This window comes from Micropterus dolomieu, linkage group LG19, assembly GCF_021292245.1.
Source record: "Micropterus dolomieu isolate WLL.071019.BEF.003 ecotype Adirondacks linkage group LG19, ASM2129224v1, whole genome shotgun sequence".
Classification (NCBI taxonomy): Eukaryota; Metazoa; Chordata; class Actinopteri; order Centrarchiformes; family Centrarchidae; genus Micropterus; species Micropterus dolomieu.
The window spans coordinates 19,153,985-19,166,692 of NC_060168.1; the positions used below are offsets into that span (position 1 = coordinate 19,153,985).

A 12,708-nucleotide genomic window follows, 5' to 3' on the forward strand; every position below is an offset into this window, starting at 1 on the left:
GAGTGAAATCTTAATGGATCACATTACATTAAGAGTTTATAAAAGCTATAGAGAAAGCCAGAGACAATGATGGGCGGCTGCCCGGTGAGGATTGCACACAATTGTGAGTTTGTGGTGGAGATTTGCATCATGCTCTCAGCAGGAACCATATTAAATCTAAATGTGCTATCTGCAATGAATGAAGAAACCCAAGAGAGATGGCCCAAATATTTAAATGACTCCCAAAGCTAGTGGCACACAGGAACAATTTATATAAATATGCGTGTGCATGTCTATAAATGTATTTATCTGAGTTCATCTCTTTCTATAACATCAGAACATATCCCTAGACAAATTCAGCCGTAAAGGGGGCTGAGTGGTGGTAAAATATAACTAATGAGCCTATAAAACAGAACAGCAGGTCCGGATAAAATGGAAGGAGATAGAGGACATCTTTGTTTCCTCATCTTCTTGAATGAGTTTCCTATTACCCTAATCCCTTCACATAAGCCAGGCAGTTTAAATCTTTCCTCTCAAATACCACACTGCTGACACAGAAAGACACACACTGCTGATGCAGAAAGACGCAGAAAGACGAATTCCACAATTTCGAGGTCTAACAGGAAGTCAAGGTAGAAAGCAATAAATTCCTTGACAAAAAACGTAATGCAAACGAAACAATTCCTTTCTTCGTGTCAGTTGAAAACAATAAGCCTCCACACACAGATCAGTTCAAAAGCTTTTAATCTCATTTTGTTTTCTCTATGTTTTAAACAGAGCAGGGAAAACCAGCCAGTAAGCAATTATTTAGAGAGATGAGTCTAGTCTCACAGTAGATACTTTACAGATGCTTAACAAATGCTTGAGCTTTGCCAACAAAGTATTCAGGTACATATTCAACACAATTTAAGGCAATTTACAAACCAATTTACGGCTTTAAGTGATGAAAAAGTACAACATGTTCTATGAATAGGATTATTTTGACTTGGTTTGAATCTTCCTGTTTTAACTTAATTTTTTTGGTATTGTTACATGACACTGCATGATAAGAACAAAGTAATATTAATGTGTTTGCACATTGGTATGGAAAACTTTATTTTAACAACTTGGAATCACTTTGATATCACTTCCAGTCACAGAGAAATCAGTACAAAGAAACCTTCTGAAAAAGAGCTACACTTTAAAGGAATAGTTTGATATTTTGGGATTTGCTGTCTTGTTACAGTAGATTTGTTATTGATGCCACTCATGGTAAAAATGAATATATAGACAACAGTGGGTTAGCTTATCTTCACACAAAAACAGGGTTAAACAGCCGTGTTCTGTCTAAAGGTAACAAAATCCATTATAATGGGCCAGATTTCTTGGCCGGGAAAGGTGATTTCTTGGAGTCTCTGCTGGCTGCCTCAAAGTGACAACGGTCCCAGGAAATTACTGTGCTAGGCTTAGAAATAGATAACACATAATCCCCTCTAAAACCACAATGTGATGAGCTTTAGTGGTCCTAGTAGGCAGATTTTGTTGCCTTTGGATAGAGCCAGGCTAGCTATTTCACCATATTTCCAGATTTCCTGCTAAGCAAGGAAGTGAATAAGTGTATTTTCCAAAGTGTAAAACTATTTCCAGGACATGACCAGACTTGTCATAAATTAACCTTATTTCTGTTTTTGTTTTCTTCTAATTAATCAAGTTATGTTACAGTATGTAGATGTTACTAGCATAGGTTGTACACACACACACACACACACACACACACACACACACTCTCACACAGTAATGGTGGTATAGACTACTGAGCCGTTCCACTGGAGCTGCTGGGGGTTAAGTGCCTTGTTAAAGTGCAGTTTGACAGAAGTGAATGGTTCATTAGGCAGTTCATTTACTGTACATACAGACCCACAATTGACATATCTTTCATATCAACTATCCTAACTGACACTCTGTTTGTGCTGAATCCATACATTTCTTGGGAATCGCTTAGCTTTTCTTTCAGATGGATGTGGGTCAGTCTCGGTATTGGAGGTAAAAGTCACACAGTATGTCTGGAAGGCTGAAAGCTATGCAACTAGTCTTGGCAGCTTCAAACAAGATTTGCAACATTGCAGTGCAAACAAGTTCTGCGCCTCAGCTCCTCCCACAGATCTGGTATGTATGTGACTCCACATCCATGTTCAACGAATTTCTCTTTCACCGTGTGAGACTCGAGCTCCTGCGGTGCCACTGATCGACGCTGATCTGAAGAATAAACCCTGTTTAAGCGTAAGACAGTGAGTGTGTTTCAGGGTCTCTGTATGCATCTCTGTACTCATGGATTGCCTTGATGGATCTCAGCTCAAGAACTTCACGAAGGATGACTTTGAGGCTGACTGGATTAAGGTGGCAGAATGCAGATTTGGTCAGGTGTACCAGGTCAAGCTCAAGCTCTGGCGGGTAAATTGTGCCCTGAAAAGCTTTGACACAACCTTGTCTGCAAACAACTTTTACAGGTGGGACAATGAATACTAGCACAAATTGCTTTCCATCCTGCCGTCAGATATAAGGAACTGTCTAAATTTACAGCAATGTTTTAGCATATTGGCACGGTTGTGTACTTGGAATTAATTTTGAACTTTACAAAGATCTTGTGGTTATTTTATGTCTAAAATGTTTGATACCGGAAAGAATGTTTCCTGTTTCATTGACCATTTTTGTCCCATCACAGGAGAATAAAAGATGAGGCATCCAACATAGCCAAATTGAAATTCAAGTACATTGTGCCTGTCTACGGACTGTGCAGCGAAGGGACTTCTGTGGTGATGGAGTACATGAGTAATGGATCGCTGAACAATCTCCTAGCCAGTCACAATTTGATGTGGCCAAAGAAGTTCCAGATAATTCATGAGGCCTCCATGGGCATGAATTTCCTCCACAGCATGAAGCCTCCACTACTCCATCTTAACCTCAAGACGTCCAACATCCTACTAGACGATCATCTCCATGCCAAGGTCAGTGAAACTCAGTGAAAACATGCTGTAGAGTAATCTCTCGACATTTGCTCGGTGCAGCAATGTATGCTCATCATGTACTACTCTGAAATTCTTGTTTTTCTAGATTGCTGATTTTGGTTTTATTCACTGGGAAGAGGGCATGAGCAAGACATTGTTCATGGAGCATCTGACAGCGAGAGGGAATATAAGTTACATTCCCCCAGAGACCTTCACTCAGAGCCTTGATCCTCCAGAAACTAGCTTTGATGTTTACAGGTGACTTGCCAAGAGCATTTTCAAAATTGCACCTTCAGAGTCACTGCTCTTTTCTGATTCAGTGCACAATCGGCAAATTCACGCAGTGTAACCTTGCTCTTTATTATATATATTTTTATTCTGGGTCACCAGGTCATGTTCTATATATTATACTCATGTCTGACTCACTCTTTCTACCCTTTAGTAGTGACTGATTTTTTTTATCATAAAAGGCATAATGTCACAAAACAAAAACAACTTATTTTCTACATAGAAGAGGCTTTCATATAAAAGAGGGACAATGTTTACTGAATACAGGAGATGCAAAGGTGAGAAAATTAGGACTGAAGTGCCACTCTCTGCTTTGATCTACAGCTTTGGAATTGTAATTTGGGAGATACTGACACAGCAGAAACCATACGCAGGTAGGAATGAATTCATTTGAAATGCATCACAACCTCATAGAAAATGTGTTAGTTTAACAAAGACTCACATTAGCAATCTCAGTATTTCTAGAACTGACTTTCACAGTGTTACGATTTATAATGACTTGAACCCAGAAGCAGACTCGGACACAGAGAATTGTGATACAACAGAAGAGTATTTATTGCAGACAGGGTTAATAAGGGGTTGGATAGTAATGTTGCAATCTTGCAGGAGAAGGCAGCGGGTGGTGAGTAATGGCGGGTGGATCAGGCAGAGAGAATGAGTGAGTCTGGCGTGGCCGGCAGAGAGCCGGCAGGCACAGGAATGTAATCCTGAGGCACAAGGAAAACAGAGTTACTCAGAGAAGCCAACAAACAACAACAAGAAATTCCAGAGACTAACAGAAACTCACTAGTAGGCCTGAAGGTACTGCCACAGAAACAGTTATGATTTGTAATGAGTGCCTGGAAGACCGGGTTTGATATACTGCAGGGCTGATAAGCTGATGAGACGCAGGTGTGTGTCATTGGCAGGTAACCAGGATCCACAGAGAAGGGAGAGAGATTGCCACACCCACAGCACACAGGGACAGCAAGACAGACAAAACACACAAGTGGGGACCAGAGAAGGGGAAAATATAAACGACAAACTGAAATCACGGCCAAGACCGTGACACACACAGTTGCTTTTTAAAATAAGTATGTAAAGTGCATAGCACAAAAGGTGGGGAAAACATTTTCCTCCCAAATATCTGTTAATGTTTAGCAATGGGCAGTATTTCATTGAAATAACATGCTGACCGGTATATAGGTGCACAGATTACAATAACCGGCAGGACCATACTGTCCATCGTCCTTTAAATCAATTCATGGTACTCATTTAGTCATGGTTAGTTTTCTCAGCAACCATTTATTTAACTCAAACCTTGACCTTAAATTAACTGTTGCTGAACCTTTTTATGTGAACTTAACTGCAGCCCTTGTCAAGTTCTAATTATCTGAACCTAACCCACAACTCAGCTCCAATATTTTGTTGCATTCACTTAAACACAGCTAACATTTTAACATTTTAAAGAAATAGTTTGACCTTCTGGGAAATGGCTTATTTTCTTTCTTGGAGAGAGTTAGATGAGATCAATAACATTCTCATGTCTGCCCATTAAGCATGAAGTTACAGCGGAAGAAAATAATGTTCTCATAAATCAAGTGCACAACATAATTTATCTCGGTGCCCCTCTTACAAAATGTTTTGAAACTAAAGTGAACCCGCTTTTGCAGCTGTGGTCACTCTCTGCATGTGTTGATCTACAATGATCCTTGTGTCTGACATCTGTTTTGTGAACCCAGGGTGCAATGTGACCACAGTGCTCCTACAGGTGTCACATGGTAAGAGACCCAGCATGGAGATGATACCCGAACAGAGACCCGATGAGTGTGATCAGATGATAGGCATCATGAGGCAGTGCTGGGACCAGGACCAGAGCAAGAGGCCACAGTTCTCAGGTACAGAAGTCAAAAAGAAAAAAAAGAAAGAAAAAGGTTTTCAACCAACTTTCTAATTTAGATTTAAAGCTATCAGTGAATCTGCAGCTCTTTAAGTCATCCACTGAGTTCCCAAAGCTTTGTAAAAGGTTCCTTAACAGAAAAGGCTGATTCCCAAAATATATTGTGATGGAAAAGAACAGTTTCTAACTCGTACAAACGAGATTTAACAATTAATGAAACAGAGGAGGGTCCCGGTCACTCAAAACCTTGCATGCATGTACACAAGTTATACAATTTTAAAATGGTCTAAACTAGAGGACTTCTCTTTCTCCAAAAACATGGGATAATGACATACCAGACAACACTTATTTGTACAAAGACTGATCACCAATCTGCCCTTAAGATACATTTGGGAATAGATCGTGGCACGCACAGTATCTTGGCTGCATGCATAGAAAGATGATGTGCAATTTGCAAATATGTCTGATGTTGTCGTTGATGTGTTTAATTGTTTTTGCCATTTGGTGTCTCATCAAAATACTTGTGTAAAATGATGCCAAGATAATTAGTAACAATATAATTTTTTTTCCCTTAATGAGAATGTCAACATTATGAACTGCTACATAACTGCTATGAAACACTGCACTCAAGGAAATGGGTGTTTCAAGCAAATAACACATGTATTTAATATGAGACATGCAGACTCTCGCACACTAAAGCATGAACAAGGGCCAAATGATTGAATGTTTCGACATGTTGAAACACAAGTGTTCTAATCAGCCTATGTGGCAGCCAAATGAGTTCTCACATGTTCATAGAGAACACGTTCTGCTGCTGGGAATGCTTGAGGAGTGAAATGCATATATCCAAATTAGATTGACACTTATACACAAAGTACGAACAAGCACTTAATGAATGGTTTGTATTAAAGAGGTCATATTATGCTCATTTTCAGGTTCAAAATTTTATTTAGGGGTTGTACCAGAACAGGTTTACATGGTTTTATCTTCAGAAAACACCATATTTTTTGACATACTGCACATTGCTGCAGCACCATTTTTCACCCTGTGTTTTGAACGCTTCGTTTTAGCTACAGAGTGAGGCATCTCACTTCTATTTGATCTTGGTTGGGAGTTGCACATGCGCAGTTCCTAGGTAAGTACTACTAGCCAATCAGAAGCAGAAAAGGGCGGGTCCTGAAAAGCCAGTAAACACGGCTTTGGTTCAGCTGTATTTGTTCCACTTACGAACTTAGCAAACTATAGTGACTCTTGTCACTGTGTGTGTTGCAGCTCAGTGTGTTTTTCCACTGGCGTGCCTGACTAGCCGTTAGGCGAACATTATGACACGTGTTTTCTTGTGACGTCACAAGAAAGAGGAAGAGATGGCTGGACTACAACGAGCTGTTTTCAGGCAGTTCAGAGCAGTGTTCTGTGGTGCGATGGGAACTCCCTTTGGGGTGGACTTTGGGCTTTTTCACTTTGCAAACCTATTACATGTACAAAAAAGGTATATAACGCAATAAAGGAGAGGGGAAAAATCTAATTGCATAATATGACCTCTTTAATGAATGTGTATTCATAAACAGCAGCTATTCCAGTTTGTAATGTTATCGTATCTGTGAAAGAATTAACTGTAATTCAAGCATGTTCATTTACTGCAGTGATGCAATTATAAGAAGAGCCCACTGGGTGTTGGAGCTACGAGCCCAGCAATACATTTGTTTGATTAGACAAATTCAGAACAATCCTTTCCTTGACTGCTGTTTTGTGTGCAGACACTGTGAAGAAAACCGAGTCCCTGAGTGACATCCTGAAGATCCCAGGACCAATGAATCGTCACAAAAGTGGTGACGAGGGACAGAAACCAAATTTTCCCTGGCTGGTTTCCCCAATACATAAGGTTAGTTCTGCTTAATGCTCTGCTTGAATGGTACTTTAGTAACTACTGTATCTACTCCACCTTTGACATAATAAGCAGTTCAGGTTAATGGTATTACCAAGGTACTACAAGAAAGAGTTTGGGGGAAAGTACAGTAGTTAACACAACAAAAAGACTACATCCACGCTAGGGCTTCTGTGATGAGGATTTTTTTTGCTTTGTTTTGTTTCTAGATGAATAGTCAGGGAATCACTAAAACTGTTAGTCTCCATGGATATAGGCACCATACCAGATTTTATTTTATTTTTAGCTGCTAGTGTGTCTATAAAGAGAAAAGTACACAAATACTATACAAATGCAAATGGGGCAAATGATGTATCAGGTTATTAATAATACTGAAACAATGAGGGAGCTGTTCAGGTGTTGCATCATTTATATGCTTTATATTGATTAATATGTGTCCTTATTAACCACTTGTGATGATTGATGTCACAGCGAATAACTTGTAATATATCCTTTATTTCTTTTCCATTTTAGATTGCTTTGCCTGAAAGGCCTGACCTTCCCTCAGGTAATCACATGGGTCGGATGGAAAATCAGTACAAAGTACAAAGCCTGGAGAGCTGACATTTAAAAAGTGCTATTTACAGTGTTGTCACATTTTTAACATTACCTTTAGTTTTGAAAAACAGAATTAACTATCAGTGCAAGGTAGAATAAAAGAAACATTCATTCTCTGAAATGTTGACTAGATTATTGAATAGATGATTCACAATCATTTTATTATATCCCTTGTATACTCCATTGTCACTTCCCATTCAAATGGAAATGTATAGGTACATTTGTTCAAACACTAATAAACGAAGAAAACATTTCACACCAAGGAGACACAACTTCAGTACAACAAAATTCATCAATATAGAAGTTCCTGTGACACATACCAGTAATCACCATTTCTGCAACTCTTTTTCTCATATTATGCCCTTTGCCTTACATTAACAGATGGCCAACATGACAAGGACATCATTCTCTCTCTGCTGTCCAAAAAAGATTTTGGTAATTTCAGACAGTCTGTAAAAAAAGAACACGTAGACACACAGTTTTCCGATAACAAGAGCCTCCTCCACTACACAGTAGCCAGCAAGGATGCAGAGAGTGTCGAGCGTGTCCTGAGTCTCGGTGCTGAAGTCAACTGTATGACTGCCAGAGGTTACACTCCTCTTATTATTGCTGTTCTGCACAGGTCTGTATAAAAATATATTAACAAACATTTTGCTATTTTGATAATGCCTAGAGTTCTAAGGTTAACCAAAGACTTTCTAATCCTAAATTCAAAGTTAAAAGAATAGGTTGATATTGTGGGAAATACTATTATTTACTTTCTTGCTGAAAGATAGATGAGAACATTGATACCACTGTCATGTTTGTATGATAAATAGTATGCCCTGGTTGGCCAGCAACCTCACGGTGATCACAAGAGTCAGTAATACTGTACCCTATGAATTCAACTTTTTTTTTTACAGGCTTCATGACATCATCTCTTTGTTGCTGGAACATGGTGCAGTTACCACCCAGGGAGATGAGGACCAGTGGACACCGCTCCATTTTGCTGCTCAGAATGGCGATGACAAGACTGCCCGTCTCCTGTTGGACAAAGGAGCAGTGGCGGATGCCCGGGAAAAAGCCGGTTGGATGCCCCTCCACCTGGCCTGCCAGAATGGCCATGAAACAGTGGTGCGCCTGTTGCTTTCACGGCTGTCAAAGGAAGCAGTCGGAGAACGGGAAGCACAAGGGAGGACACCGCTCCACCTTGCCTCCGCCTACGGACATCAGAATATTGCCAAGCTCCTCCTCTCCCAGGGAGCAGATCCCAATGCTATCGACTGCTCTCTGTCCACTGCTCTTCACTTATCAGCTGAGGAAGGCCATAACAGAGTAGTCAGACAGTTGCTACAGAGTGGGGTGATTGTTGACAGTGCAGACAGCAGAGGATACACTCCACTTCACCTGGCTGCTCAGAAGGGTCATACAGGTATATGCAGGCAGCTGTTGTCAAAAGGGGCCAGCCCGGACTCCAGGACCCTCCAAGGCTGGACTCCCATGCACCTGGCTGCCCTAAGGGGACATGAAGCCATTGTTGTCCAGCTGGATAGTCACGGTGGTTGTGTAAATGCTAGAGGTGATAATGGATGGACCCCGCTCCACCTCGCCTGCCACCACAGTGAGCCGGAAGTTGTAGCAAAGCTCTTGGCAGCCAAAGCCGACCCAAACGTGTCAGAGGACAGTGAAGGATGGACGCCACTACATGTAGCTTGTGCCAGTGTCAGTTTCCCAAGTGTCCTCCATTTGATATCACATCATGCCGATGTCAATGCAATAAACTCAGGAAAGGCAACACCTTTACACCTGGCTTCCAAGCATGGCTGTGTGCCTATTGTAAAGGCTCTGCTGCTGAATGGAGCAGACAGGACTCTGCCGGACTCTTCTGGATCCACAGCTTTAAATGTGGCCCAGAGGTGTGAAAAATTGGAAATAGTGCAACTATTGGAGAATTAGTTGCACTATTTTACAGTACAATGAAACCATCAATTACACAGTTGGAATATTATCCTTTTGAGAGGGGCTCTTTTAAAGCAACTTAAAAGCTTTGAATTTTTTAAAAATGTGGATTTACAAAAACAGTGGATTTCATTTATTTTACAAAACCCCTAACAATGTGGATGTTCTCAAATTATTATATAATAATAAAAAAAAAAAGATTCTTCTAATGTGTCTAATTCTTCCAGTAATTATTTTGCTGTAAGTTACAACCGATGCATCTTCGGATGCCAAATCCGGCATTCAAGTAAAAGTGAATGACACAAAAGTTTGTAGAATCCTACAGGGACATGATAGAAAATGTCAGGGAGCCAAAACATGAGTTCAGAATTGGGTGAGGTACCCTATAAGTACAGAACACCTATTGATTCTCCATTTGAATCATTTTTGCTTCTCATGTGTGCTTTCCTTGTGGAATTATTCTTATTATTCTGCTGCCACATATGGGTGAAAATGAACATAAAAGAGCTGTTGTTACAATGACTTATAGAGGCATTCATTAAATTAAACCTGTCACACATTATGATGGTTATTTGTCTAATAATCCATTTAAAACTGGCATCTTTTAGATGTCTCTATTGAACTCTTAGTTCCTTTACCACAGTGACACCTGATTCAAATGAAATTCAACGCATGGATTCAGGAGCTGTCTTGACCTGCATGTTCACAGGGATTTTCCTGGAACCACAGGAGACTGACTCAGATGGAGGGGTGGGAGTTGAGCCAGATCAATTTCCTGTAAATGAACAGAACAACTTCTATTTTAGAAGTTAGCTTGCTTGGGTTGTTCCCCTTAAATTTTAGTTTGACAACAGTGAATCATCTATCCATCTACCTTTATACCTAGGGCGATTAGAAGAATTTAAAAAGGCATGCTATGTGTGTTGGACATTTAAGGTTCACTAAATTTCAAGATGTGTCACATCATTGTTCACATGACTGTCCAAATGCTGATGGCAGATGCTGCCAATGCTGTCCAAATACAGACTTACACTAACTTCTAACCTCAACATCAACATAACTAACCTATATTAAACTTTGACCAGGAAGTATTTATTTACATTAACATGATGATAGCATTGTTTACTAATTTTAGGTAGTATTTTTTTCCAATAATAATAATTGTGTTATATTTATTTTTTAATCATTTTTAGACAGCTATCAGGAAGCTGCACTAACTTTGCCTGCCTTACATTTAGATAAGCAAAATCCTGACTTATAACGTCATATGACTTACATCAGGAGCCTGAGTTTGAAATGCAGCTATCACATTCACGCTCTCTAGAGAGGATTGCGTATTTACATTGGGTAGAATGATTTAAACTTGAAAATGTCCTTTTTCCTGCACCAAACTCCCATTTGAAATTTATGAGGCACACAATGTCTCAAAAATTGGAAGCAAACCACATTTGTGCAATTGTTATCTAAAGTCAACAGATGGGGATGACACACATCTGTGGAATCCACAGAGCTGTGTCATTGTCTAACCTGTCTAACAGCATTTTTGTCCTAACGTTCAAATGAAACAAGCCTGTGTTTAACGACACCATTGTTCTAATTCCAGTTTCATAAACATTAAACTCACTTTCCCAACAACATCTAATCCGGCCTACCTAAATCAATGGTGCTGCCCCAACCTTTTTACACATACGGTGACACATCAGCTACCTTCTATCAGACAGTAATTGGGTTTGCAGGCGCCTAAACTAATTTTATTTTCTAAGAGGGAGACAAGCCGGAAGAAGATAATGTCATGTAAGTTGCTTGTGCCATAAACACCAGGAGCTAAGGAAAGAAAGACGAGAGTAGCAATGTTGTTTGCTTAATTGAAAGAGCCTCAATGTTCTGCTATATTATTTAATAACTTCATTTAATAACTGTACTTATGTAACACACACACATGCCCATATTGTTTTAAATGAAACAGAAAGTTCCTAATTACGTTAACTGTATCCAAAGTCTTTGTTATAAAACTAATCTGGAGCAATTTGCATACATAAAAATTAGATATCTTGTATATGGGCCTGCTATGGATGAGCTGTTTGATCACATTCTCTGATTTTACCAAAACCCCTATTCAGTGTTCAGCCTGTTTACTAGAGTTTACACAGATGTTGTGTTTGCATAAAGTTGCATTCTTTTTGCACTCAGTCCTCTGAGACACTTTTAAAAATGTGACATTCACCACTCTCATCTTAATGGTAAGATGTAATCTGGCTACTTATCGGTGTATTTAGCTTCTCAGAGGAGGGCCATTACAAGCTCTCTACAGAGCCCCTCTTAACTGGCAGGGTTAAACTCACCATTGAGCTGTGCCCTGTGGTGTTAAGCAGCTTCAATCATGACTGATGCAGCTGTGCCTTTTGATTCCAGATGTGCCACCTCAGCAGGGCCAAGCAAGCATCTTGGTAGGCATCTCTGGTCCTTGCCACGATAATTGATTGAGTAATCGACCATCTCCTGAGGGATGATTTTTTTCTCCCAGACGGGTGATTTGGAAAACATTTTCACCACTATCATCTTAGCATCTCTCACTCTGCAGTATGACAGTGGAAAAACACCCCATCTCGGTCTCTCTAAATCCCCAAGGTTGTTGCTTGCTGTTGTGCAAGTGACTGCTCTTTTTCACCTCTGTGAACCTCCATTCAGGTTACTGAGTGAAAGCATTTTGGGCAGCACTGTAAATACTTTCTCATCGCATAAACACTTTAAATAAGTCACCTGCGTAAAGACACATTAGTCTTTAAAAAGATTATTCTTAATTGCCTGGCGGATTTTAAAATGGTGATATACTCCTATACTGCAGAACGTATTCTCAGAACTATTTAACTATTGCAATTGAATGATCTTGTTTTATCCAGAGTATTCTTATTATCCCTCCTGCTTCTCCTTGGTGTTGTCATGTTCCTATAAAATGATTAATGGTGGATCTCCCTCCTATCTCCTTTGCACAGACCAGAAAGCCCCCAACACATAGCTTTACGCCATTTGAATACCCTTGACAGAAGGGGAGAGCGGGGTAAGTTGTAACATGTGTAACTTTGTCAAACTGCTCATAACTACAACACAAGAGGCTCTATCTCAAAAATCAAATAGCCACTTTGTGTGACTTCTTGTTC

The 12,708-nt window shown here is 39.9% G+C and overlaps 1 protein-coding gene across 1 annotated transcript; it reads left to right on the top strand.

Moving 5' to 3' along the window:
* Positions 1-2,180: 2,180 nt before the first annotated feature.
* Positions 2,181-9,660, top strand: ankk1 (ankyrin repeat and kinase domain containing 1). The gene is made up of 9 exons (XM_046029777.1): positions 2,181-2,465; positions 2,681-2,963; positions 3,070-3,221; positions 3,576-3,625; positions 4,973-5,128; positions 6,888-7,012; positions 7,529-7,562; positions 7,994-8,234; positions 8,515-9,660. The coding sequence occupies exons 1-9, from the start codon at positions 2,287-2,289 to the stop codon at positions 9,545-9,547; spliced, it is 2,253 nt and encodes a 750-aa protein (XP_045885733.1). The 5' UTR covers positions 2,181-2,286; the 3' UTR covers positions 9,548-9,660.
* Positions 9,661-12,708: the final 3,048 nt, after the last annotated feature.

Coding starts and splice junctions, on each gene's coding strand:
- ankk1 (XM_046029777.1), top strand. CDS start 2,287: ATGGATTGCCTTGATGGATCTCAGCTCAAGAACTTCACGAAGGATGAC. Junction 2,964..3,069: donor ACGATCATCTCCATGCCAAG/GTCAGTGAAACT, acceptor TTGTTTTTCTAG/ATTGCTGATTTTGGTTTTAT. Junction 7,563..7,993: donor AAGGCCTGACCTTCCCTCAG/GTAATCACATGG, acceptor TTACATTAACAG/ATGGCCAACATGACAAGGAC.